At 41.6% G+C, this 24699-nt stretch overlaps 4 protein-coding genes across 6 annotated transcripts; 3 read left to right on the top strand and 1 right to left on the bottom strand.

Annotated features, from left to right (window-relative positions):
* Positions 1–4050: 4050 nt before the first annotated feature.
* LOC106582887 (transcription factor MafB) lies at positions 4051–6120 on the bottom strand. Its single transcript, XM_014166473.3, has one exon. It carries the CDS (start codon positions 5825–5827, stop codon positions 4835–4837), a length of 993 nt encoding a protein of 330 aa, XP_014021948.1. The 5' UTR covers positions 5828–6120; the 3' UTR covers positions 4051–4834.
* A 33-nt stretch (positions 6121–6153) lies between these two features.
* On the top strand, positions 6154–10434 carry si:dkeyp-97e7.9 (DEP domain-containing mTOR-interacting protein). 2 transcript variants are annotated; one of them, XM_014166470.3, is made up of 9 exons: positions 6154–7415; positions 7727–7905; positions 8162–8285; positions 8512–8690; positions 8840–9052; positions 9196–9333; positions 9591–9661; positions 9770–9874; positions 9971–10434. In XM_014166470.3, the coding sequence occupies exons 1-9, from the start codon at positions 7330–7332 to the stop codon at positions 10094–10096; spliced, it is 1221 nt and encodes a 406-aa protein (XP_014021945.1). In that variant the 5' UTR covers positions 6154–7329; the 3' UTR covers positions 10097–10434. The 2 variants fall into 2 exon arrangements, with proteins under 2 accessions (XP_014021945.1, XP_014021944.1); XM_014166469.3 differs by having other exon boundaries at positions 9193–9333.
* A 2299-nt stretch (positions 10435–12733) lies between these two features.
* Positions 12734–19761, top strand: LOC106582884 (activity-dependent neuroprotective protein a). Its single transcript, XM_014166468.3, has 4 exons — positions 12734–13118; positions 16242–16358; positions 16569–16661; positions 16893–19761. The coding sequence occupies exons 2-4, from the start codon at positions 16251–16253 to the stop codon at positions 19146–19148; spliced, it is 2457 nt and encodes an 818-aa protein (XP_014021943.3). The 5' UTR covers positions 12734–13118; positions 16242–16250; the 3' UTR covers positions 19149–19761.
* Positions 19762–20089: 328 nt separating this feature from the next.
* LOC106582883 (bcl-2-like protein 1) lies at positions 20090–24073 on the top strand. 2 transcript variants are annotated; one of them, XM_014166465.3, is made up of 3 exons: positions 20090–20248; positions 22395–23064; positions 23301–24073. In XM_014166465.3, exons 2-3 carry the CDS (start codon positions 22549–22551, stop codon positions 23442–23444), a joined length of 660 nt encoding a protein of 219 aa, XP_014021940.1. In that variant the 5' UTR covers positions 20090–20248; positions 22395–22548; the 3' UTR covers positions 23445–24073. The 2 variants fall into 2 exon arrangements, with proteins under 2 accessions (XP_014021940.1, XP_082823532.1); XM_082967406.1 differs by lacking the exon at positions 20090–20248 and adding an exon at positions 21009–21251.
* Positions 24074–24699: the final 626 nt, after the last annotated feature.

The raw sequence follows: 24699 nt of genomic DNA, 5'->3' as shown, positions 1-24699 counted from the left end.
ACAATCCGTCCTGGCTGGATGCTCACCTTAGCCTGGCAAGTGCAGGGCGCTGGCACAGGACGCATTGGGCTGTGAACGCGCACTGGAGACACCGTGCGTATCACCGCAAAACATGGTGCAAAGGCTAGCTTTTTCAAACAGAGATTTGCATTCCTGTAGCTCTAACTCCAAAAAGTTCTGGGACACTGTAAAGTTCATGGAGAATAAGAGCACCTCCTCCCATTTGCCCACTGCACTGAGGCTAGGAAACACTGTCACCACCGATAAATCCACAATAATCGAGAATTTCAATAAGCATTTCTCTACGGCTGGCCATGCTTTCCTCCTGGCTACCCCAACCCCGGCCAACAGCTCCGCACCCCCCACAGCTACTTGCCCAAGCCTCCCCAGCTTCTCCTTCACCCAAATCCAGATAGCAGATGTTCTGAAAGAGCTGCAAAATGTTGACCCGTACAAATCAGCTGGGCTAGACAATCTGGACCCTCATTTTCTAAAATTATCCGCTGCCATTGTTGCAACACCTATTACTAGTCTGTTCAACCTCTTTCGTATCGTCCGAGATTCCTAAAGACTGGAAATCTGCCACGGTCATCCCCCTCTTCAAAGGGGGAGACACTCTCGACCCAAACTGTTACAGACCTATATCCATCCTGCCCTGCCTTTCTAAAGTCTTCGAAAGCCAAGTTAACAAACAGATCACTGACCATTTTGAATCCCACCGTACCTTCTCTGCTGTGCAATCCGGTTTCAGAGCTGGTCACGGGTGCACCTCAGCCACGCTCAAGGTACTAAACAATATCATAACCGCCATCGATAAAAGAAAGTACTGTGCAGCCGTCTTCATCGACCTGGCCAAGGCTTTCGACTCTGTCAATCACCGTATTCTTATCGGCAGACTCAACAGCCTTGGTGTCTCAAATGACTGCCTCGCCTGGTTCACCAACTACTTCTCAGATAGAGTTCAGTGTGTCAAATCGGAGGGCCTGTTGTCTGGACCTCTGGCGGTCTCTATGGGGGTGCCACAGGGTTCAATTCTCGGGCCGACTCTTTTCTCTATATATATCAATGATTTCGCTCTTGCTGCAGGTGTTTCCTTGATCCACCTCTACACAGACGACACCATTCTGTATACATCTGGCCCTTCTTTGGACACTGTGTTAACAAAACTCCAAACGAGCTTCAATGCCATACAACACTCCTTCCATGGCCTCCAACTGCTCTTAAACGCTAGTAAAACTAAATGCATGCTCTTCAACCGATCGCTGCCCGCACCCGCCCGCCCGCCCGACTAGGATCACTACTCTGGACGGTTCTGACATAGAATATGTGGACATCTACAAATACTTAGGTGTCTGGCTAGACTGTAAACTCTCCTTCCAGACTCATATTAAGCATCTCCAATCCAAAATGAAATCTAGAATCGGCTTCTTATTTCGCAATAAAGCCTCCTTCACTCACGCTGCCAAACATGCCCTCGTAAAACTGACTATCCTACCGATCCTTGACTTCGGCGATGTCATTTACAAAATAGCCTCCAACACTCTACTCAGCAAACTGGATGCAATCTATCACAGTGCCATCGTTTTGTCACCAAAGCCCCATATACCACCCACCACTGCGACCTATATGCACTCGTAGGCTGGCCCTCGCTACATATTCGTCGCCAGACCCACTGGCTCCAGGTCATCTTCGCTAGGTAAAGCTCCACCTCATCTCAGCTCACTGGTCACCATAACAACACCCACACGTAGCATGCGCTCCAGCAGGTATATCTCACTGGTCATCCTCAAAGCCAACACCCACTTTGGCCGCCTTTTCTTCCAGTTTTCTGCTGCCAATGACTGGAACGAATTGCAAAAATCGCTCTAGTTGGAGACTTATATCTCCCTCACTAACTTTAAGCATCAGCTATCTGAGCAGCTTACCGATCGCTGCAGCTGTACATAGCCCATCTGTAAATAGCCCACCCAACTACCTACCTCATCACCATATTGTTTTTATTTACTTTTTTGCTCTTTTGCACACCAGTATTTCTACTTGCACATCATCATCTGCACATCTATCACCTCAGTGTTAATTTTCTAAATTGCAATTATTTCGCTGCTATGGCCTATTTATTGCTTTACCTCCTTACTCCATTTGCACACAATGTATATAGATTTTTCTATTATGTTATTGACTGTACTTTTGTTTATCCTATGTGTAACTCTGTGTTGTTTTTTGTCACACTGCTTTGCTTTATCTTGGCCAGGTCGCAGTTGTAAATGAGAACTTGTTCTCAACTGGCCTACCTGGTTAAATAAAGATGAAATAAAAAATATTAAAATGCTGCAGAATTGTTTTGGTAACCTTCCCCAGATCTGTGCTTCGACACAATCCAGTCTCAATGCTCTACGGACAATTCTTTCAACCTCATGGCTTGGTTTTTGCTCTGACATGAACTGTCAACTGTGGGACCTTATATAGACAGCTGTGTGCCTTTCCAAATCATGTCCAATCAATTGAATTTACCACAGGTGGACTCCAATCAAGTTGTAGAAACATATCAAGGATGATCAATGCAAACAGGATGCACCTGAGCTCAATTTACAGTCTCCTAGCAAAGGGTCTGAATATTTATGTGAATATTTATACATTTGCAAAAGATTCTAAAAACCTGTTTTCGCTTTGTCATTATGCGGTATTGTGTGTAGATTGCTGATCATTTAAAAAAAAAAAAAGTAGAATAAGGCTGTAACGTATTTTTTTGTTGTTGAAAAAGTCAAGGGGTCTGAATACTTTCCGAAACCACTGTAAATTCATTAACACTTCCATTGTTTAACACCTCCCTAATTTGAACTGCAAACAGCCACCATGGTTTAACAACTCCCCCCACCCCTCCCATTTGGCCAGTTACCCACTGTTATGTATAAAAGGGGTATTTATACCTGCAAGAAAGTGGTAAATAAGAGGCTGTTTGAAAGTGGGTCATATACACGTTACGAGTAATATACCACATATCCTGTGTGAAACGGACATTATCTCCACCACACAGCCCCAGCCAGTGAGTCTTCAGTGTCTTCACATCCAGTGGTCCCTCAGGAAGCAACCATCAATGAAGGTCAAAGGTCAGCATACAGAAAAAAGAGACACTCCACTTTCATGTCACAAGCCAAATTAGTGCATTGTATGCAAGAGTGTTTATTATTAGGCCTAACTTTTGTATTATAATTTTTTCTATCAAGTCAGTTGACTGTGTGTAAAACATAAATAAATACAATTTTATATTTTCACTATATAGCCAATAAACTTGTTGCTGTTAAATCACAGTCCCAATAACCTGGAAGGTTATAATGTACATTGGGGACTTTCACTGCTCTTTATTGCACACAGGTGAATGAGTAAGATGTTGAAGGAGTGCGTCTTAGTTATCATAAATGCTGTATTAGGCATCATGAGCTGTTTGCGTGATTTAGTATATGCACAGACCAGACATTTAAAAAGGCTTCCACAGCTTTCTTGGAGCCTGATATACAATGCGTTCACTCCAGGTGCAAAGTTCACACTTGTTTTCTCAGATGGAATGAATCCTAGACGTTATTGTATCGTGAAAGAAAGGAGTGTAAATGGAGAGACATTTGTTTTAATCAATCAATCACTCAATAACCTTTTTTTATAAAACACATTTGTCACAGCTTTGGATTTGGTGTTTTATGGAGCTCCTTCTTGTTGTAATAACTGTCCTTCTTTCCACATCAATAAGCCTAATTAAAAGTGAGCAAGATGACTTGCGTTCCTTTACATTTTGTCTGCCTGTCGCACTACACTTCTCCTTTATACACAGATGAGTAAAATAATAATCATACTGCTAAGTGTTAAAACAATATGGCCACAAAAAGCAAACCTTTGAATCTATAAAAAAAATATATATTCTGGAGAAAGAAAATATCACGGAATTCTAAAGCCACTGGCTTCCATGATCTATTCATGTAATCGATGAAAGAATACATAAGTGAGCCAGGAAAATGTTTATAAGTGGATCGAACAATTACTCAACAGACTAACACAAAGAAGTATTAATGGCTTTATTGATCTAAAGCAGATGACAAATGATTTCAACACAGCTGGATAGGGAACAAAAAAAAAATGATGGTCATTTGCAGGCAATAATGCATCAATAATATTTTTTTCTAAATCTAGCTCTTTTTCTTGTACAATTAACAAAAATGTCTGTGAAAGAAAAACAACACAATTTTAAGCCACATCTAGCCAGCAGAACCAGGTCCTCAAAATGCAATGTGAGTAAAAGGATGTCCAGCACATGGAGATAGACATCATCATCATCAACCATGTATTCATTATATTTGTTAGAATAGAATTATCACAGAAAAGCACTTGACTGAAGATCTGAACACAAATAAGTACGACCACTTCCAAGTGTTTTGATGGATGAATCAATGTAAGACAAAATTGAGAGGTAGCCTACATGAAGCCAAAATTAATATTATGATTCTCATATGTAATGTAATTTCATAAATCAGACTGGTTATTCAATTTAACAAAAGTAAGAGGAACTATTTCAAGTATGTTCATGAAGATGTGTGTGGCAAAGTAGCCTACAACAGCCAAGTTTAGGCCTACTAAATAGACAGTACCATACATGTCCAGCATGCATGATTGGTTATAGATTCATATTACAAATCTGACTTATTATCGTAATAATTTTAAAAGCTGAATTAGATGATAGGTTTGCATCAAGAACTAGTATGAAATCATTAATATTGTTAAAACAAATAAGCATATCAATAAAAAAAAATCAGTAAAATAGATTTTGTGGCTGTTACAAAGAATAAACTCACATAAAATACTCGGGCGAGGAAGGATTGTCACTGGTAGACCCAGTTTCATGGTAACCATTAGACCCAGTCAATTTCTCGCATTTGAGTTTATATGCGTCCCTCTCGCGTGCCAGCCGGTTGAGCTCGTTCTTTAACTGCTCCACCTGTGTGACGAGGCTGGTCTTCTCATGCTCCAGAACGTGTTTCAGCTGAACACGTTTGTAGCGGCAGGATTGTGCATAACCGCGGTTTTTCAGGGTTCGGCGCTTCTGCTTCAGACGCATCACGTCGTCCTTGGTCAGACCCCTCAAGTGCCGATTGAGCTCCCTCACTGACATAGACACCAGCTGGTCGTCGGAGAAGCCGCTCTCCACGTTGAGTCGTCTGTCGTGGCGATTCTGCTGATGGAGGTGGTGCGCACTTTGCTGCGAGTCGGGTGAGTGCGGAGCCGAGTAGTCGAGGTCGTGCTTGTTGTGGTTATATTGATTTTGGCAGTGCATATCTTGCATATCTGGGGGACCCGAGAGGGCGTCGGGTTGACGGTTAAGTCCTGGGTACTGCTGGGCATGACCGTTGAGGTTATGTGCCGCCCCGTACCCTTCGAAATCTGATTGGAGAGCCTGTTGGTGACCGTGTAGAGGGGGTTGGTGCCCGTGGACTGTGGTACCGATGAGGGCCTCCACTGCGTCCTCAGGTGTCAGGCCAAAAGTGTTGGGATACATTTGCTGAGAATAACCTCCACTGCTGGGCGTCCAGTAAAGATCATCATCAGGGTTCCTCTGCTCACCCGGATTATAACTCGGTGATGAGGGCACCGAACTGCAAGGGGTGCTGACCGGGGTGGAGGAGACTGAGTCCGGTCTCTGGAGCTCGCTGCACGGCCCAAAGAATGAGCGGTCGATCCCCTGCATTGTCTCTTTCTTCACATCGAACTTCATCAAGTCGAACGCACTGACATAACCCAAAGGGTTTTTCGGCAGACCCAGGTTTGTTTGCGATTCGGCGGTCATTACTTTATGGATCTATTTATCTTGGCCACATCCAAGGGTCACAAAACTCAATTCTCTCATGCAGTCTTTTGCAACAATTTCACTGTCGGTAAGACGTTTTATACAATCAGTAAGTCCGTCAAATGAAATCTACAGTGAAAATACGCGTGCGAAAAAATGGAAAGAAACCCGTCCTCTTCACTCAAAAGTTTAGAAACACATACAGTAGCCTATTAATCGGAAAGAAGAAAAGTGCTCAGAGTCCACGGCGGGGCCAAGAGCTCTCTGCATGTGTGTAGCGCTACTGGTTTATGCTTGCGAGCGCACTTTCTTCATAAAGAACCGTTGCATGATGTCACACGGTATAGACTACACCTCCATGCTCCTCTCCAATAAAAAGACGGCGAGAAGGGCAATTTGCATAATAGCTGATGTATGTGTTTTGACAATCCAGCAGAGGTTGAATGTAGAATGTAGCCCACATTTTTTTACATAGACCTGCAGACATATTGTACACGCTTTCTAGGCTACTGTGGCCTACTTCTTTATTTAATTTGTGCATACGTTTCTCTTTCTTTCACACTTTCCCTCGCCAATTGATGTATTAAAAGTGTTTATTTTTAAAGACCATTTAGGAACTGATGCTGGAATGCAAAGCATCTGAGGACTAAATAGGCTATGTTCATTCTGTAGGCTATATGTCCAGGGATATATATATTGTAGTCAATAGGGCTAGTAAATAAACATTTAGTCGCCCTAAATGACCATATGACTTTCCATATAAATAACATAAAAGCATCACGGTTTTAAAGTCACAGTTATATTTGGATAACGGTGCTTATATTTAAGGGGAAGTTCATTCTGCAAAAAGACAATTAAGAATTCTAATAGAGCTGTTGTGCTTTTTGAATAATCCACCACCACACATAATAAACAAATAGCCTATCCTATCTCTAATCCATGAGTAGCCCATTGAAAATAAATGTTTATATTCCACTTGCATGTGTTATTATTTGATTTCTCCTTACATTATATGAAAAGCACAAAGGGTTGATCATAGAGCTAGAAATGGGCTAATTGTAAATAACTGTATTTCTATGGGGTTTCTCCTGAGAGTGGGCAGCCAAATGTCATATTTATGGATCTATGCTGACCCCTTGAGGTGATATGAGGTAAAACTACATTCTTGCCCCTCGGTGTATACTGAACTGTGAATGAAAACTAGTTGTCTGATAACTATCCTGTTCTTTTTTAATTAAAACAAACTGTGAATGTTGGCTTTTTTACACAGTAGCCTATACCAGGTAAGTATGATAATGGTGGCTTGTGATTTTCTCAGCACATCACATATTGTACTTTCTTGTAGCCTTCTCTCCCTCTGTGTGTGTGTGTGTGTGTGTGTGTTTATACATAACATCTATCCAACATGGTCAGAGGGTGCTGCTGGGCACTGGTTATTTGGTAAACATACAGGCTTCTAATGAAATTAGTAGTTTTTTTCAGACCAGTGACAGTAAAGGAACATGGAGAAAATGAGAAGCAGCATAAACAGAAAATCAATGGCCAGACTGCACAAGACTAAAGTTATGATTGCTGGAGAACAACTGAGGTATGAGAGAGAAAGTGAGAGAGAACGAGAGAGAGAGAAGAGAGAGATTGGGCTTTCTTTATGGCTATGCTACCTGTTGAAACGTACTGTGTGGAAATCCGACAAGCTCCTTCCAGATATAGTAGTTTGCATATTTCCTTCAGCTGACCTTCCAATTTAATGTAAACATTTAATTATAAGAGATACAATATATCATATAGAAATGTCAACTGAAACTGATTCAATTCATGTTTGAATTTATTTCTTAATGCACCCTTATCTACTTATAGTAGTTATAGCTGCTTTTATTCAACATTTTACCTCACTGCAAGGTTGAGGCTGCATGATGGCAAACTGATCAAGGATCGACGGTACCATCTGCGCACTTACCCCAACTGCATTGTGGCCCAAGAGCTTACAGACTGGTTGATCAGCAACAAGGAAGCTCCCGATCGGGCCACAGCGGTCTGCCTCATGCAACAATTGATGGACCATGACATTGTACACCATGGTAGGGCACCACAATAACATTCCTCAGGGGATATAAAATGCATAGTAGCTTTTCCAAGAGCTTATAGCCCTGACACAGGACAAAGTGCATATCCAACTCCTATAATGCAGTTTCTCACAAGAGCATAAGAGCTTTGCCAAGATACTAACATTGATAATTGATATGGGAGATCCAAAATGCTGAACCATAAAGTAGGGCAATGTGAAGACACTCTCAGGACGTTTCCTTTGTCTCTCTTCCACTCTGATCTCTTTAGTTTGTGACAAGCACTCTATATTCAAGGATGCAAAATTGCTGTACCGTTTCCGTAAGGATGATGGCACATTTCCATTTAACACCGAGGTGAAGGTCTTCATCCGAGGACAACGATTGTATGAGCAGTAAGAACTACTTATCTCTATCTGGTAGGAACAAGTGTCCTTGCTGAGGTCAAACCTATCCACATCATCTGTATTATGTTCTCAGTATGTGCTAGTTATGGTGATTATGGACTGAAACTTGAAACTTTACCAACTGTATACACAAGTTTGTGTGTAATTGTTCCATTCATTCTGTCTCTGGAGTGCCAAATGAATGTGACCTGATTTGTGTGTCTGTGTTTTGCAGTCTAATAACTGGCAGAGACTCTATTCTGCAACTAAGGGAGGAGCAGGGTGTTGCATACCAGCACTCCATCCCTGGCTGCCAGTTGATGGACTGGTTGTTACAGAATGGAGAGACAGAGAGCAGGCGCCAGGGTTTGGAGTTCTGCCGTGCTTTGCTAGAGCATGGCATCATTCAGCATGGTGAGTTATGTTACCTTTTAACCTTTGGCTGATAACATTGGAGGTAATACTGTTTCCATAGCCTCTCACAGTTGATCGCCTACTCAAATTACTTCTATCAGAAAATTAGTACGATACTTTTCCTCTCTCCTCTTCCCAATTCCCATTAGTGTCAAAGAAGTACGACTTCTTTGACAGTAGATTACTGTATCAGTTCTGCATCAATTTTCGCCGCCGGCGCCACCTGTCTGAGCTCTTGAATGAAACTGAGCGGGACAAAAAGGAAGGTGCATCAGTGCATGTACTGGAGGACAACCATGCCGACAGCCCCTTTGTCCTGCCCAAGATCCCCCCACAAGAGGAACACAGTGGGTTTCAATCTGGTAAATGCAAACATAAAAACAAAGCAAGAGCTCTAAAAGACTTCATATGCACATTTCTTCCAAGGTTGCCTATACTGTTGTGACACAGTGGATGAGCTGTTTATGCATACATGCATGCATTTATGTCTGACCTCTCATAGCAGTGCAGCCCACTAAACCATTGAAGATGATACCCAATGTGCATCAGGCCATTTTGAACTCTCTGCAGCTACATGCTAGTGGATATTTACCCCCTGCCACACTCTCCTCTGCCCCAGTGGTGAGATGCAATCCAAAATCAGGTCAGATCGTCCCTCTGTTCTTTTTTGACATAATTAGTATTGTTCAGGCTTACACAGATGTAGTCTCTCTAAGCAGTTAGTTTCTGATTAAGGGCAAAACATAATGTTTTAACCGAAAAGTATAACAACATTTAAAAATAGTTATATTGAGCAAGAGCGCCTACTTTTTTTGACCTGCCAAGTCTCCCAATAGCAATGCTATTGATAAAATCATGTATTTAAACACCTAAATGAAAACTCTACATTGGTTTTGACAGTGCTTAAGAGGAATGTAACATGTGAGGAGCTACTGTCCCCAGGTGCACCCTTCATCAAGAGAGTGTTGACGGTGAGCTATAAGGCCAATATACTGTATGTCCTTCCTCTTTCTAGTCTAGTCTCTATTGGGGAAGTAAATATGTATTTAGCCCCCTCATACCAGTGTTTTGCATCTCAGGTGATGGGAGATGCAGTGGGCTGGGGCTTTGTGATTAGAGGTGTGGCTCCAGTTTACGTCCAGGCAGTTGATCCTGGAAGCCCTGCTGCTGCTGCAGGGGTTAAGGTAACACAAACACATAGAAAAAATAGTTACACACACAGTAATATATGAATATGTGTTTATCATGACATTCTCCTGTACTTCTACTTCTATGCCTAGGTGCGTCAGTTTGTGTGCCAGGTGAATGGGCGGAGCGTTCTCCACCTGGATTACCTCCAGGTCACCAGGTTGGTGATGACCGGACCTCGCACTGTTGTGTTGGAGGTCATGGAACCACTGGGGTGACTTGAAGTCCCTTCAAAATCTTCCAAAATCAGCCTCCAAAATCTCCTGAACTAACTCCACTATTGTGTGCTGTGTGCCAAATGGGAAAGTTGTGGTATCTTTGGCTGCATTTAGACAGGCAGCCCAATGATGATCTTATCCACTAATTGGTCTTTTGACCAGTAAAAACATATCTTTTCACATCAGAGCTTTTTCAGCGCAGATCTGATTCGTCAAATGATCAATTACTTAAAAAGATTAGAATTGGGATGCCTGTCTGAACTCCGCCCTTGTAGCCTACAAAAATATCTGTAAACTACTTCCAATTTCTTAGTCTTGAAATAAAAATTATCCCAGTGCATGGCTTTGTTGTTGAGCATCCATGGCTGTAGATAGCTGAGTTGTAGATTCAGCCTGTTAAATATTATTAAGTCTATTCATGATGTAGCTACAGTAGCTAGCCTAGAGAGAAATTGGCAGTGCCTGCCAAAACTATACTGAAGAAAAATATAAACGAGGCTATATGAGCTGAAACAAAAGATCCCAGAAATGTTCCATATGCACAAAAAGCTTCTTTCTCTCAATTTTTTTTACATCCCTGTTAGTGAGCATTTCTCCTTTGCCAATATAATCCATCCACCTGACAGGTGTGGCATATCAAGAAACTGATTCAACAGCATGATCATTACACAGGTGCACCTTGTGCTGGGGACAATAAAAGGCCAAACTAAAATGTGCAATTGAATGTTAATTTCTCTACCATAAGCCTCCAACAACGTTATTTAGAGAATTTGGCAGGACGTCCAACTGGCCTCAAATCCACAGACCATGTGTATGGCGTCTTGTGGGCGAGCCGTTTGCTGATGTCAATGTTGGAAACAGAGTGCCCCATGGTCTGATGCGGTTTTGGTATGGGCAGGCATATGCTACGGACAACAAATACAACTGCATTTTATCGATGGCAATTTGAATGCACAGAGGATCATGACAAGATCCTGAGGCCCATTGTCGTGCCATTCATCTGCCGCCATCACCTCATGTTTCAAATCAAATCAAACTTTGTCACAAGCGCCGAATACAACAAGTGTAGACCTTACCGTGAAATACTTACTTACAAGCCCTTAACCAACAGTGCAGTTCAAGAAAGAGTTAAGAAAATATTTAGCAAATAAACTAAAGTAGAAAATAATAAAAAGTAACTCAATAAAATAACAATAACCTGGCTATATACAGGGGCTCTAGTCGTGGGTGAGGGTTTGTAAGTAAGTATTTCACGGTAAGGTCTACACTTGTTGTATTCGGCACTTGTGACAAATAAAGTTTGATTTGATTTGAAACATGAGGTGACTCAATCATCAAGTTTGCAGATGACACAACAGTAGTTGGCTTGATTACCAACAACGACGAGACAGCCTACAGGGAGGAGGTGAGGGCACTTGGAGTGTGGTGTCAGGAAAACAACTTCTCACTCAACATCAACAAAACAAAGGAAACAGCAGAATGAGCACCCCCCTATTTACATCGAAGGGACAGCAGTGGAGAAGGTGGAAAGTTTCAATTTCTTCGGCGTACACATCACAGACAAACTGAAATGGTCCACCCACACAGTGTGGTGAAGAAGGAGCAACAGCGCCTCTTTACCCTCAGGAGACTGAAGAAATTTGGCTTGTCACCCAAAACCCTGACAAACTTTTACAGATGCACAATCGAGAGCATCCTGTCGGGCTGTATCACCGCCTGGTACGGCAACTGCACCACCCTCTCCAGAGGGTAGTGCGGTCTACACAACACATCACCGGGGGCAAACTACCTGCCCTCCATGACACCTACAGCACCAGATGTCACAGGAAGGCCAAAAAGATCATCAAGGACAGCTCGGCCATCGCTCATCCATATATTTATATGTACATATTCTCATTCACCTCTTTAGAGGTATTAGGTAGTTGTGTATTAGGTAGTTGTTGGGGAATTGTTAGATTACTTGTTAGATATTACTGCACTGTCGGAACTAGAAGCACAAGCTTTTCGCTACACTCGCATTAACATCTGCTAACCATGTGTATGTGACCAATACATTTTGATTTGATGTGGATGCTCTGGATCAACGTGTATGACAGCGTGTTCCAGTTCACAACAATATCCAGCAACTTCGCACAGCCATTGAAGAGGAGTGGGACAACATTCCACAGGCCACAATCAACAGCCAGATCAACTCCATGCAAAGGAGATGTGTCGCACTGCATGAGGCAAATGGTGGTCACACCAGATACTGACTGGTTTTCTGATCCAAGCGTCGCCCCTACCTTTTTTTTTTTATACGTCTGTGACCAACAGATGCATATCTGTATTCCCAGTCATGTGAAATCCTTAGATTGGGGCCTAATGGATTAATTTCAATTGACTGATTTCCTTATATGTTGAGTTTATATTTTTGTTCTGTATATATAAAAAGGCAGTAGTATTCCATGGGCCCACATATCCTGGATTATGTGGGTGGGTCCATTTCAAGTAAAACATACTTGTAATGAAACTTTCCTTAATTATACACGCAAGAATCATTGTTGTGACTTTTGAAACAATTACATACTCAGTGCTAAAGAAAGCACGTATCTCAGAAAAAAATCGTAAATTAAAAACTTCTCATCCACAAACATTCACTTCCGTCTTTTTCTCCTCGCCATTTTGGATTGTATTGTTGATTTGGTTGGATGGTTAGTTGGGAACATTCAGGAGAGAAGGATTGATTGATGATTATCAGAGTGTATTGTAACAGTTCAATGTATCTTATCTAATATGCACTAGCATGTATCACAAATATTTTGCCTGTTAGAAATTAATCTAACATTGCAGATGGCACAGAGATTCGGCTAGCTAGCTAAGCAGCAACACCGGCTTGGCGAGGACGAACAACAACTGCATCATTGAGTTGGATTCAATCGTTGGCCAGCTATCGAACAAACGTTACTTGTAAACTAGCATACTATCTCAGTAAACCAGATTTGGGCTCCTAGATTTTTTGTGGTTGGGTTCGGAGACATACCAGGTAAGACTGGTTGGAGGAAAGGCGCAACATTTGTTTTATAATTAGCTAGCTACGTTATGTGAGGCAACTGTCGTTAACTAGCTGACAAACATGCATGGCTACGCTAGCTAACTGGTTGGCTAACTACTGCATGCTAGCCAGCTCGCTTTATACTAAGCTTAACCCCAGACATCAGCTAGCAAGTAAGTTAAATAGTAACTAGCATCCATTGTGTATTTTCTTATATTTAACAACGTAAATAACCAACGTTGTGGTTAGCAAGCTTACCAACATCAGATCTAACGTTAGCTTAGTTCGCTAACGCGCGGTAGTTAGCGGGCTTCTATGCTTGCTAAAAACGATGCCCTTTCACGGTAACAATAGCTAACGTTAGCTATATACTACCCAGACTTTTCAGGGCACTGACATTTGGAAATAGTCGCTAGCTTTACTGTTAACAATGTACCTAAGTAGCTAGTTTTGGTACCGTAAGTTCAAACGCCTAACTTAAAGGCACAACTAAGCCAAGTTAGCTAGCTAATTTACCGTTTGCTAGATAGTCGTCTCAAAATCTTTGACTGAACGCTACCATTATTACCACGTTTAGCTTGCTGTAGTCACGACATCACAACCTAGCTAGCTAGGCCAAAAGATCTGTTGAAAATATATCATGTTGTGCCAGAACTTAAGTCCCATCACTTCTGTGCCACCCATTCGGCTTGTGATTTAGCTATGATTTTCATCTGCAAAGAATCATAACTAACTTCATAGCTAAGGCATCAGTGATTTTATACGAAACATGGACATCAAAAAATATATATTTTTAGGATTTTCACGAAATGTAATCCATAGAATGGTCCTTTTTGGAGGAACGATTGTTGACATATATTTGACATTGGATCTAAAAGCTTAATTGCGAAATAATTAGTTGGTATGTTTAGGACATTTTGACCTTACCCAGACCTCCTTTAAACCAGTTAAAGGTAACTAAATGTAATCGAAATGTCCACTACAATATCCCCAAAAGCAATTCTTTATCATGAGGGCCATAAACAATAACTAGTAATGCTGCATACTCAAAAGGTTAAAATCTCACCTTTCTGGTAAAAAATAGTTATACATTTACTGAGGTGTAGTCACTTTTGAGGACAGAAGCTCAAGTACCCAGTACAAATATGATGAAAATATTATATATTTAATTCCTATTCAACAAAACTGTATGAATAAGGCTTGAAATGACTTGTATTTACATTTAGCAGACGCTCTTATCCAGAGCAACTTACAGTAGTAAATGCATACATTTCATACATTTTTTTTCTCCGTACTGTTCCCCCGTGGGAGTCGAACCCACAACCCTGGCGTTGCAAACACCATGCTCTACCAACTGAGCCACACGGGATGCTTTCTAAATAATGCATATTCAAATTCTAAAATGACTAAAAAGATTTCACCTTCCTTATAACTGTAAAATGCATATTTGTATGTTTAGTGTTAAACAAAATGTGCATATTTTCTAAAGGTCTTCCCCCGATAGCTGTGAACGATTCAAAGAGCTCTAACTTGTCTTCCAGAACGCTTTAGGAACTCGACTTTCATCTCATATTAATCTTGTCTGTCTATGACAGTGTTTTTTTTTGTTTGTTTAACATGTATGAATTATTTTAGAGTAATGGCTATAAATTGATTTCTGAATGTGCTACCACGATGAAACCACACTCTCCTGCTGCGCTACGATGTAAGGATATCAGGCATATGCTTGGTTGGTGATGTAGGATTCAGCCAGGAGTTGAAAAGCAAATTAAATGGTAGGAGGGACATCCCAGCTTGCTTCAAGTGGTTTCAGATTTCACAGGCTAAAAAGGGGACCTTATATCTAAGAGGTTTTAAAAACTCCATGTTTAATCTGTAAAAATTAGCTTTTTGGGTGCCCGAAATGGGCCCTAAAAAAAAAAAGAAGGTGGTCCCCTCTTGACAGCGGAGACAGAAAGTTACATTTTAACGTTCATTTCCAGCAATTCTACACACTTTGCCATGGGGTGGATAATTTTTACATTTTGTAACACATTTCAAGCAAATCTACTAATTTTGCCATGGGACAGAGAGACCTTTCTGCAGTTTTAATCCTCAACAAGCTGACTACACAGCGAGTGTTGCAAAATACATTTAGAAATCTATATTATTAAATTATTGCATCCACACTGCTCGCGTGCGCCAACGAGCATCTGCGTTGCCAAGGGCTAAAATAGATGTCAGTTTTATATCTGACGCAGATCGCACTGCAAGTCCTGCCTCTCCCATCTCCTCGTTGGTTTATAGAAGCAGGTATCCAGTCGAAGGTGGCCAAGCTTCTTCTCACAAAAATGTCTGTAGCGTACGAATGGTTTGGCCTACACTTTTTTGACCACTCTATGGAAAGGGGAGACTCTCACAATGGTGTTCTCTGTTTTGCTCTACGACCCCCCCCCCCTTCCAGGTCAAATGTCAAGGGACTACACATTTTTCCATGACTTATGCTATGTTAATGATATTTGAGAGAGAGTGACTATCAAAATCAATGGGTGCCCTCTGGAGGTCAGAGCCCATGGGCACGTGCTGTGCGTGCCTGGTTGGTATTCGCCCATGATTACTACAAGTTTAGATAACTCGTTAGACTAACCAATCTAAAACTTGCATTGCCTACTATGTGTGCCATAACTTAGAATTTTTAACCAGCTGAGATCCCACTCTGCAACTTTGATATGCTCGTAGACTGGAGTCTATTATGTTCAACAATTTAGAGAAAAATGTGCCAAATCACACAAAAAATCATGTTCATAAATGAATAAGAAAATTGTTATAGATTGGTTAGCTGCCAACGTCACAAACGATGCGCGCTATTCAATGTGGCAAAAGTCTGTGTTGTGATTCTGGGTGGCCAGATAGCTAGCAACAATGACAAGAAGCTGCCATGCAGGGAAACGTAGGTAGCTCATTTCAGCTATTTGTATCTTATTCTTGATACCATATCTTGTTTTGACTGATGTCATGTCTGTTGCGAATATGGCTAAAATTCGCTAGCTAGCTAACCATCAACTGTAACGATGTAGGCCATATAGGTTTGACATGAGTACTAATAGAATTCTCCCTGATTTATTCTTTTTGCAGACTGGAAAGATGTATCAACTCCCTGTGAACAACCTCACTAGCATACGAAGAGCAAGGAAACAGGTGAAGAAGGCACTTAGTGACATTGGACTGGAGTACTGCAAGGAGCAAGCGGAGGTGAGCTTAAATGTTTATTTTTCATAGCTTTTACCTATCACTAAGGTTTTGGTTGAAGTCTGTCTGACTTCTGTGAGTTTCATAATGTTGTAGTCACTTGTGGTCTCAAACATTGTGGTGGTAGAAATGAATAGGCATATATTCCAATTTGACAAGATCCAGCATACAGTTCTGTGATTTCTGATCAAAATTCTCTTCCCTCTCACATAGGACCTCAAAGAATTTTGCCCAGATGAGAACTATGTGAAGAATACTGTCTGCCTGGAACTTTGTTCATGGGATCCGTCATTCTCCAAAACACAGGTAAATCACTCGCACTAGTCAATTTAAAAGATTGGTTATTCAATTACCACTTATTTTGGGGCTTGTAATGATTATAGTGCTTCTTTGTTTGTCACAATCATAAATAAAACGAGTTTTGGATGAAGGAGCACTCATTAACATTTTCAAAATGTAATAACAAAGTAAAACAATTAACAATTTTTTGGTGCAGTGTCCCATTCTTAAACTCTCCTGGTTATTTGTGTCTTACAGGAGTACCGGTCAAAGCCTTTCTGCTGCACAGAGTGCCATTTCTCTTCCAAGTACTACTCAGGCTACAAGAACCACTTTCGAAATGTCCACAGGAACAACTTTGAGAGCCGCATCCTGCTCAACTGCCCTTACTGCACCTTCACTGCAAGCAAGAAGACTATGGAAACGCATGTCAAGGTCTTCCACATATCCAGTGCAGTGCGTCAGGGTCTGGGCGCCTACCAGGGGGCTGCTGTGGGCGCAAATAACAAGGTGGAGAGGGCAATGTACTATTGCAAGAAGTGTACCTACCGGGACCCTCTGTACAATGTTGTGCGAAGGCACATCTACAGGGAGCACTTCCAGCATGTGGTCTCACCCTATGTTGCCATGGTCTCAGAAACATCAGTCAAAAATGGAGCCAATGCTGTCAATGGTAACAACATCCTCTGTAAGCGCTGTCAGTTCTCCACCCGTAGCTATGAGGCGTTAGTGCAGCATGTCATTGAATATCATGAGCGCATTGGCTCTCAGGTGACAACCATGATTGGACATGCTAATGTTGTAGTGTCTAGACCCCAAAGCTATGGTATGACCCAGAAGGGTTCTGTGGTGACTGGGGGTCGTACTCTGACGTCTGAACAGGTTAGCCATATGGTGGGGGCCCATCAAAAGCAGGGGCCTTCTGGACTGAAGAATATGACCAGTCAGTCCTCTATTGCTGGCCAGCGTTTGACCATTCCTGGCCATAGTGGGTTGGGAGAAGGCAGAGCCTCCTTATCCAATAACTTAACGTCACCCTCAGGAAAGCAGGTTTCTGGTGCTAACGCTAGTCTTACATCCCAAACACAGAAGTGGAAGATATGCACGGTCTGCAATGAGCTCTTCCCTGAAAACCTGTACAGTGCTCATTTTGAGAAGGCACACAAGGCTAAGAAGGTATGGGCAATTGCGAAGTTCATCATGAAGATCCACAACTTCACCAGTAAGTGTTTGCTTTGCAACCGTTATCTGCCAAGTGACACGTTGCTTAACCACATGCTGATCCATGGGCTCACCTGCCCACAGTGTCATGCCAGCTTCAATAATGTGGAGAAAATGCTGGATCATGTGGGTCAGGCTCACCCAGATGACTTTGTTGGTCCTCCAGCTGCCTCCCCGCTTACCTTTGACCTCACAATTGGGCAGGCTAAGAACAAGATCATACAGCTTATTGTTATAACCTATAACATGAAGGAACCTGTAGCTGCCCAGGAGCAGTCTATGGCTTCCCATGCTCAGAACAGCTTCCATGCTCCAGTGAAGGGTCTGCCTTCAAAGATGCCAGAAAGAAAGAATGACATGCTTGCCAGAAGTCAAGCCACTGTATCTGGCAGCAATGAGGTTGGCAAGACACTATGCCCACTGTGTTTCACCATCCTCAAGGGTTCCATCTCTGATGCATTGGCACAGCATCTGAGGGAACGACACCAAGTGCTTCAGACGATGCACCCTGTGGAGAAGAAGTTGACGTACAAGTGCATCCACTGTTTGGGTGTCTACACCAGCAACATGGTGGCCTCCACGATCACTCTGCATCTTGTGCAGTGCCGAGCTGTGGGCAGGGCCCAGAAGGGCCCGGGACCAAAGTCTGCCTTAACACTCAACTCTTCTGGTGCAGGGTTCTTAAAGCGTCAGCTACCCACCCAAACCATGTCTGACTCCAAGAGGATGAAGATTAACAATGATGTTGGATATTACCCCATGGACAAGCCAGGGGAGGCTGTGGATCTAGTGTTGGACCCCAGAAGCTATGAGCACAAGACCTATGAGGCACGAAAAGCCTTCCTCTCAGCCTATTTCAATCGTCGCCCCTATCTAACCTCACGGGAAGAAGAGAAGCTGTCTGCAAGCCTGTGGCTCTGGAAGTCTGACATTGCCAGTCACTTCGCTCACCGAAGGAGGTCATGTGAGAGGGACTGTGAGACCAGGAAATTGAAAGTGCTACTTGGCTTTGACATGCAGGCACTCAAGGTACTGAAGCATGACATGGACTTTGAGGAGAAAACCAAGCTCCCTATCACCTCAGTGGAGAAAGCCTTTAAGTCTAGGCCGACACTTAACACAGACCAAAGCAAACGATGCGAGACAATTAACTGTACCCTCAAACTAAGTACTTACACAGAAGTGACAGAACCCATATCAATTGACTCGTCTGATAGTGAGTCAGAACAAGAGGACTGTTCTGTTAAGAATGGGGATGTTGACACACACAAATCTGTAGATGTCACATCTTAAGAGAAATCAAACCTGCCAGAAGAGAGAACTCCAAGCATTGATGGGCCTTCAAGAGAGAAGGTGCCTTGGTTTGATAACATGAGACATCAAAATGAGAGCAGTCTAAAAGACCTGCGGTACACAAAGTATAACGGGGGTTTGGTGCAGGTAATCATTGCACACTACAATTATTCGGTTATTGGAAAGTCCGGGATGGTATGAGAAACTGACAGGACAAATGAAGACTTCATAAAGTCAATGGGATGCGCAGTTTAAGTAAAGAACAATGACTTATGAATTAGGAACTACACAAGTATAGAAACAAACTTAACTTCTGGCTCCAGATAAAGGTTTGCTGAAGTGAGCTAAACAATGGTGCAAAATAAAATGTATGGCGTCTGTAACTAATATTGGCTGTAACATTGTACATATTTAGTAGGCCTACATTAGATTATGCATACATTCAGACTAATCTCACAGTTTTAAGTGTAATAAAAAATGTTCACTCTTCATATAGGCATATGGATTGTCCACCCATATGATGTATTATTGTCATTTACATTTTAGAGATAGCAGGGTAACATGTATGCCTATGTTCACTTTTGTTTAATAAAGCTGTTTGCAATTAACCTTCTCATTTGACCAACACTAGTATCATGTCATTGTGCCCCTCTGTTATGCAAATATATTCCATTGCACAATTCATTTATTAAAGTACAAATGTTTGTTACATTTTCTTTAAATGTTTGGAAATTGAAAAGGTCAACTCGGAGTAATAGACCCTCAGTGAAAGGGTAAGTAAATTATTTATAAAGAAATATTTGTACAAAATCTGAGGGAATACATTGACATAAATATCAGAACACGGAATATCTGCCCTGTGACATTTTGAACACAGGTCTCAACTTCCGTTGTGCCTAGTCTGATTGGTTGTTAATTTTGTGAAAAGGCGGAACATCCGATCTACTTGAGACAACTGGCCAATGGCCAACGTGCATTATTGGCCTTTTCACTGCTGCAAATATGTCGATATTCTATATGCTTTTATGCACAAAAAGGAATCCACCTTTGAAAAAATCGATACCTCTCCCTTGAAAGGTACTTCAGTCTTAGTTGCAATTGTAAGTATGACAGACCATGGTATTTTTAATGATTGGGTTAGAAAAGATTACTATGGAGATCGGAAGCTTGTACAGTGTGTAGCTAAGCAATATATGAAGCTGTCATTTGTAGCTTGCTAGCAACGATGCTAATTTGATACGTATAATTTATCTACATACATTTACTTATTTTATGCATACCGTATTGAGAAATTATTGCTTGGTTGTCACTTTTACTCCAGGTGATATTAACTTGATCTCAATACGTTTGTTTTTGAGCTGTGAAATCCATTTATATGGCTATTGCGCAGCAGGAAAGCAAACACATTTTGACAATTTGTTACTAGTAGCTAGGTTATGCACTCTTGTCAAACGTGCCATAATGTAAACAATAGCTATATTAGCCGTTTCATTTTATCTAGCGAAGAAAGCGCATTGTTTGGTGGAAATTAAACGCTTTAGATCTGTGGCGGTCGGTGCCGTTTTAAAATAAGTATGGCCTTATTACTATTACAGCATATTGGACGACTGCCATTCGTATTCCTTTCACCCAGCTCAATGTAACATCGATAGGTTTCGGCTACTACGTGATACTCGAATTTTCCCTATACCCATCATGAGGTTGCTACAACCTAGCCTATGAATGAAAGTTTACAACGTAGGTGCACAGGTTGAGAGAAAAATGTGAGTAATCAAGGTGACAGTGACACGTTAAATACCGTCTTGCACACGTGCCTACATCTAGTTGATCTAGGGTGTAATCATTAGTCCAGTTGCAAACGAGAGTTTCTATTCGACAAATGCAGTGATGTTTATTCCCGTTTTGTTCCGTTTGCAGCCGTTTAAGAAACGTTTTTCAACAAAATCGGCTATATTAATACACCTCTGATCAAACACAGTTCACTTTAATAGCAGCCACATCCTCCTCTCACATTTTCTCTTCACGTGTGGACTTCAGTGCACATCAGCTGCCTGTGACCAGGCGAAAAAAACTTTTCCAAGCCAAACCTTCCTATCATAACTGGTAACTGCTACACACAGCCTGCATTGTTGTCACCATATTAGCGAATGTCATAGTCAACATAGCTAATAGAACTAACGTGTTAGTAAACCAGCTACAATCATGCAGTACAGTGAGTGTACAGTCAGGAAGCAGTTTAGCTAGCAGTTACACCAGTGGGCCCGGTAGCAATAAATAAACTAAACCAAAAGTTTACCTTGACTTGGAAGAGTTCTAGTGTTGGATAGACACAGCTAGCTAACATAGTTTAGCCTACTAAAACAGAGGGATGCTATCTAGCTGCATTTGCTTCTCATTCAGTTTTGAAGAAATTAATGTAACTTTTAAACTACTGTCTTTCTCTCTATTTGAGTCAACTACTCACCACATGTCATGCACTGCAGTGCTAGCTAGCTGTAGCTTATGCTTTCAGTATTAGATTAATTATCTTATTCTTTGATTGGTTGGACAACATGTCAGGTCATGCTGCAAGAGCTCTAATAGGTTGGAGGACGTCCTCCGGAAGGTCTCATAATTACTGTGTAAGTCTATGGAAGGGGGTGAGAACCACGAGCCTCCTAGCGTTTGTATTGAAGTCAGTGTAGCCAGAGCATGATGGAAACTAGCTGTCCTCTGTGTACACCATGGTGCTACCCTACAGAGTGTGTTTGAGGCTACTGTAGGCCTTCATTGCGAAACAGTGTGTTTTATTCAACTATTTGGTGACATGTAAATATATTTAGTATAGTTTTATAAAAAAAATGTAGACTTAGATTTTTTGGAAAAACACTGAGGAGGCTGGTCTTCCCCTTCTTCCTCTGAGGAGCCTCCACTGCATTTATTTAGCAAAGACAGCTAGCTTGCTACCTGACATCAATGGTATTAATTCCGTAAATAGTTTCATATGTGTGTCAGCGGCTTATTTGGAGATGCATGTTTTTTTTTCTTCTACCTTACCCAACAGACCTGGATTTAGCAAGACTTTCTATATTGGTTGCTGTAAGGAGTAGTACATCATAAAATTGAATTACATTATTTCTAGGTGATTGTGATGCTGCTGGGGCAGAGAGTTTCATTCTTAATGACAATGACCAATAGAATCCACAGTGTTTTCATGTGTTCTGCATCTGAGAATTTGTGTGTGCGTGTGTTTTTTTTTTCTTCCAGGGTGTGATTACTTGTTGCAGCCCAGAGGATACTGCCAGACGGCAAGCCTTCATTCCAGACATCCCAGTTGCAGTGTTAGGTATGGCAGGAGAGCCCTGCGAATCCAAATAGTGTAGAGTCAATGGATAAAGAGGGTGCATAGAAGGTGGAAAATATGTCTTACAGTAACAGGGAACTGGTGGTGTTTTTTATAAGCTATAAACTGTCCCAGAGAAATTATCCATGTTGTCAGTTGGTGCTGGAGGGTGCAAGTGGGCGGACTGAGGGTGATGAAGCCATTGCAAATGGGTCTTTGGGAAACAACAGGAACGGCAGAAGCAATTTGGGTAAGCCTTCCTCTCCACAGGGGGGAATTGAGGCAGTGAAAGCAGCACTACGGGACTCAGTGGATGAGTTTGAGCTGCGTTACACCCGCGCCTTCAGTGACCTCTCCTCCCAGCTCCACATCACCCCTGCCACAGCCTACCACAGCTTTGAGAGCGTGATGGACGAAGTGTTCAGGGATGGGGTCAACTGGGGTCGCGTGGTGGGCCTGTTTGCTTTCGGCGGGGCCCTGTGCGTTGAGTGTGTTGAGAAGGATATGAGCCACCTGGTGACGCGCATCGCAGACTGGATGGCCACCTACCTGGACAATCATATCCAGCCCTGGATCCAGAGCCAAGGAGGATGGGTAGGTTAGAGCTGATACTATACATCCACACATTCTATATCCTTGTTATGGAATTTAGTAATACATTCTCATTGTCAACACTATGGTGTGTGTGTGTGCCTCGTTTTCTGCACCCATACTGAGGATACTATGATCGACTACCCTAAAAGGAGAAGCTACAGAGGGGTATTGGGGTACACTGATGGGTTGCTAACACAGTTCACTGTATTTATCTTCCTTTCTCTGTTCCCTGAAAGGACCGTTTTGCGGAGATCTTCGGCAGAGATGCAGCTGCAGACGTCCGACGGTCCCAGGAGAGCTTAAGAAAATGGCTGCTAGTTGGGGTGATGCTGCTTTCAGGAGTACTGGTCGGCACTCTCATCATGAAGAAATGCCAGTGAGTGGTGGAATATGAGCTACATCTACATTACCCCCAGCACATATAAACCCAGCACATATAAACGCAAAATCAATGAAAATAGAACTAATAGTTTGTTTACATAAGCCCAGTCTGCTTGTGCACTGACAGAAACCTGATTAGTAGCCCTGGCTATTGCAGTTTTTGGGCAATCAATATGTAGCTTGGTGAGCTGTTTTACTACTCACGTCTCCTGTCCTGCGCCCTTCTTTTTACATTTTAAAAGTGATACGTATAATAGCATTTTATGATATTTTTCATATTATTGGTTTTATTTTATTTTCTTTACATTTTTAAAGGGTGTTGCATTCAAGACTAGAGATGCTTTAAATGGACCTGATAAGCTAAGAGTGAATGGGAAAAATACAGCTTGTGTGATAGATTGTTTGTGTGTTACCCTGTATACCTTAGGACCAACTACAGACATTCTTTCCAAATGGACATTTGACCGATAATATTGAAGATTCTAAAATATTGTTTTTATTTAGTTTGCTCCAAGAAGTTAAACTAAACCTGTTTTCATTTGACTTTTTTTTTTAAGTGTTCCGTTCCTTCCTTGCTGTGCTGAAGTTTCAGGCATGCACTAAATAATAAAACATATTAATGTTTTAAGTGTTTTTGTTTGATGTGATTCACTGACAATAGTACAACACAGAGAGTGAGAACACAGAGTAAGTAATACATTCAGATTGGCCACGCTGCATTCTCATATGCCATTAGGGGGTGCATGTGCTCAACAAATACACTTTCTGGAGTGACTATTTTTCAGCCTCAACTCTGCAACATATCAGGAATACCTTGTCCTGTTTCCCAGAGAGTGTTGATCTGAAAAGTGTATCTCTAATATACTGCTAATGTCACATTGTCTCTCGAAGCTCTTTGCTAGTAGAGTTTGGAAATGGCTTACAACACTGATGGCAGTGAAACATCCAACTTGGCTTGGAATCATAGTCCTGCACCCTTGCACAATTAAAAGAAGCCATTGTAATCCCTTTGAATTTCATATTTGAATCTATAGTATGTAGTTGTAAATAATGTATATTTCCTGTTCTCATCCTACACAATGTAGTTGATTTTCTTTTTTTAATTTTTATTTCATACATTTTTATTCAAGAGCACATACAGAATAGTTTGATGTATTACTCTGAAGAAGAATCACATAGATTGATAAACTTGTAGGTATTTCCAGATAATAACATGCTACTGGATCTATTCATTGGCGCCTACGATATTCAAAA

The sequence above is a fragment of the Salmo salar genome, chromosome 22 (genome assembly GCF_965601325.2).
Source record: "Salmo salar chromosome 22, fSalSal1, whole genome shotgun sequence".
NCBI classification, from domain to species: domain Eukaryota; kingdom Metazoa; phylum Chordata; class Actinopteri; order Salmoniformes; family Salmonidae; genus Salmo; species Salmo salar.
Note: the sequence above shows the minus strand (reverse complement) of the source record. Positions and strands in the feature narration are given on the sequence as shown.

Bases quoted from the DNA above. Each gene is read 5' to 3' on its own strand.
- LOC106582887 (XM_014166473.3), bottom strand. From the start codon at position 5,827: ATGACCGCCGAATCGCAAACAAACCTGGGTCTGCCGAAAAACCCTTTG.
- si:dkeyp-97e7.9 (XM_014166469.3), top strand. From the start codon at position 7,330: ATGGAGAAAATGAGAAGCAGCATAAACAGAAAATCAATGGCCAGACTG. The intron at 7,416-7,726 runs GTATGAGAGAGA...CCTCACTGCAAG, and splicing joins ATTGCTGGAGAACAACTGAG to GTTGAGGCTGCATGATGGCA. The intron at 8,286-8,511 runs GTAAGAACTACT...TGTGTTTTGCAG, and splicing joins GGACAACGATTGTATGAGCA to TCTAATAACTGGCAGAGACT.
- LOC106582884 (XM_014166468.3), top strand. From the start codon at position 16,251: ATGTATCAACTCCCTGTGAACAACCTCACTAGCATACGAAGAGCAAGG. The intron at 16,359-16,568 runs GTGAGCTTAAAT...CCTCTCACATAG, and splicing joins ACTGCAAGGAGCAAGCGGAG to GACCTCAAAGAATTTTGCCC. The intron at 16,662-16,892 runs GTAAATCACTCG...TGTGTCTTACAG, and splicing joins CGTCATTCTCCAAAACACAG to GAGTACCGGTCAAAGCCTTT.
- LOC106582883 (XM_014166465.3), top strand. From the start codon at position 22,549: ATGTCTTACAGTAACAGGGAACTGGTGGTGTTTTTTATAAGCTATAAA. The intron at 23,065-23,300 runs GTAGGTTAGAGC...GTTCCCTGAAAG, and splicing joins TCCAGAGCCAAGGAGGATGG to GACCGTTTTGCGGAGATCTT.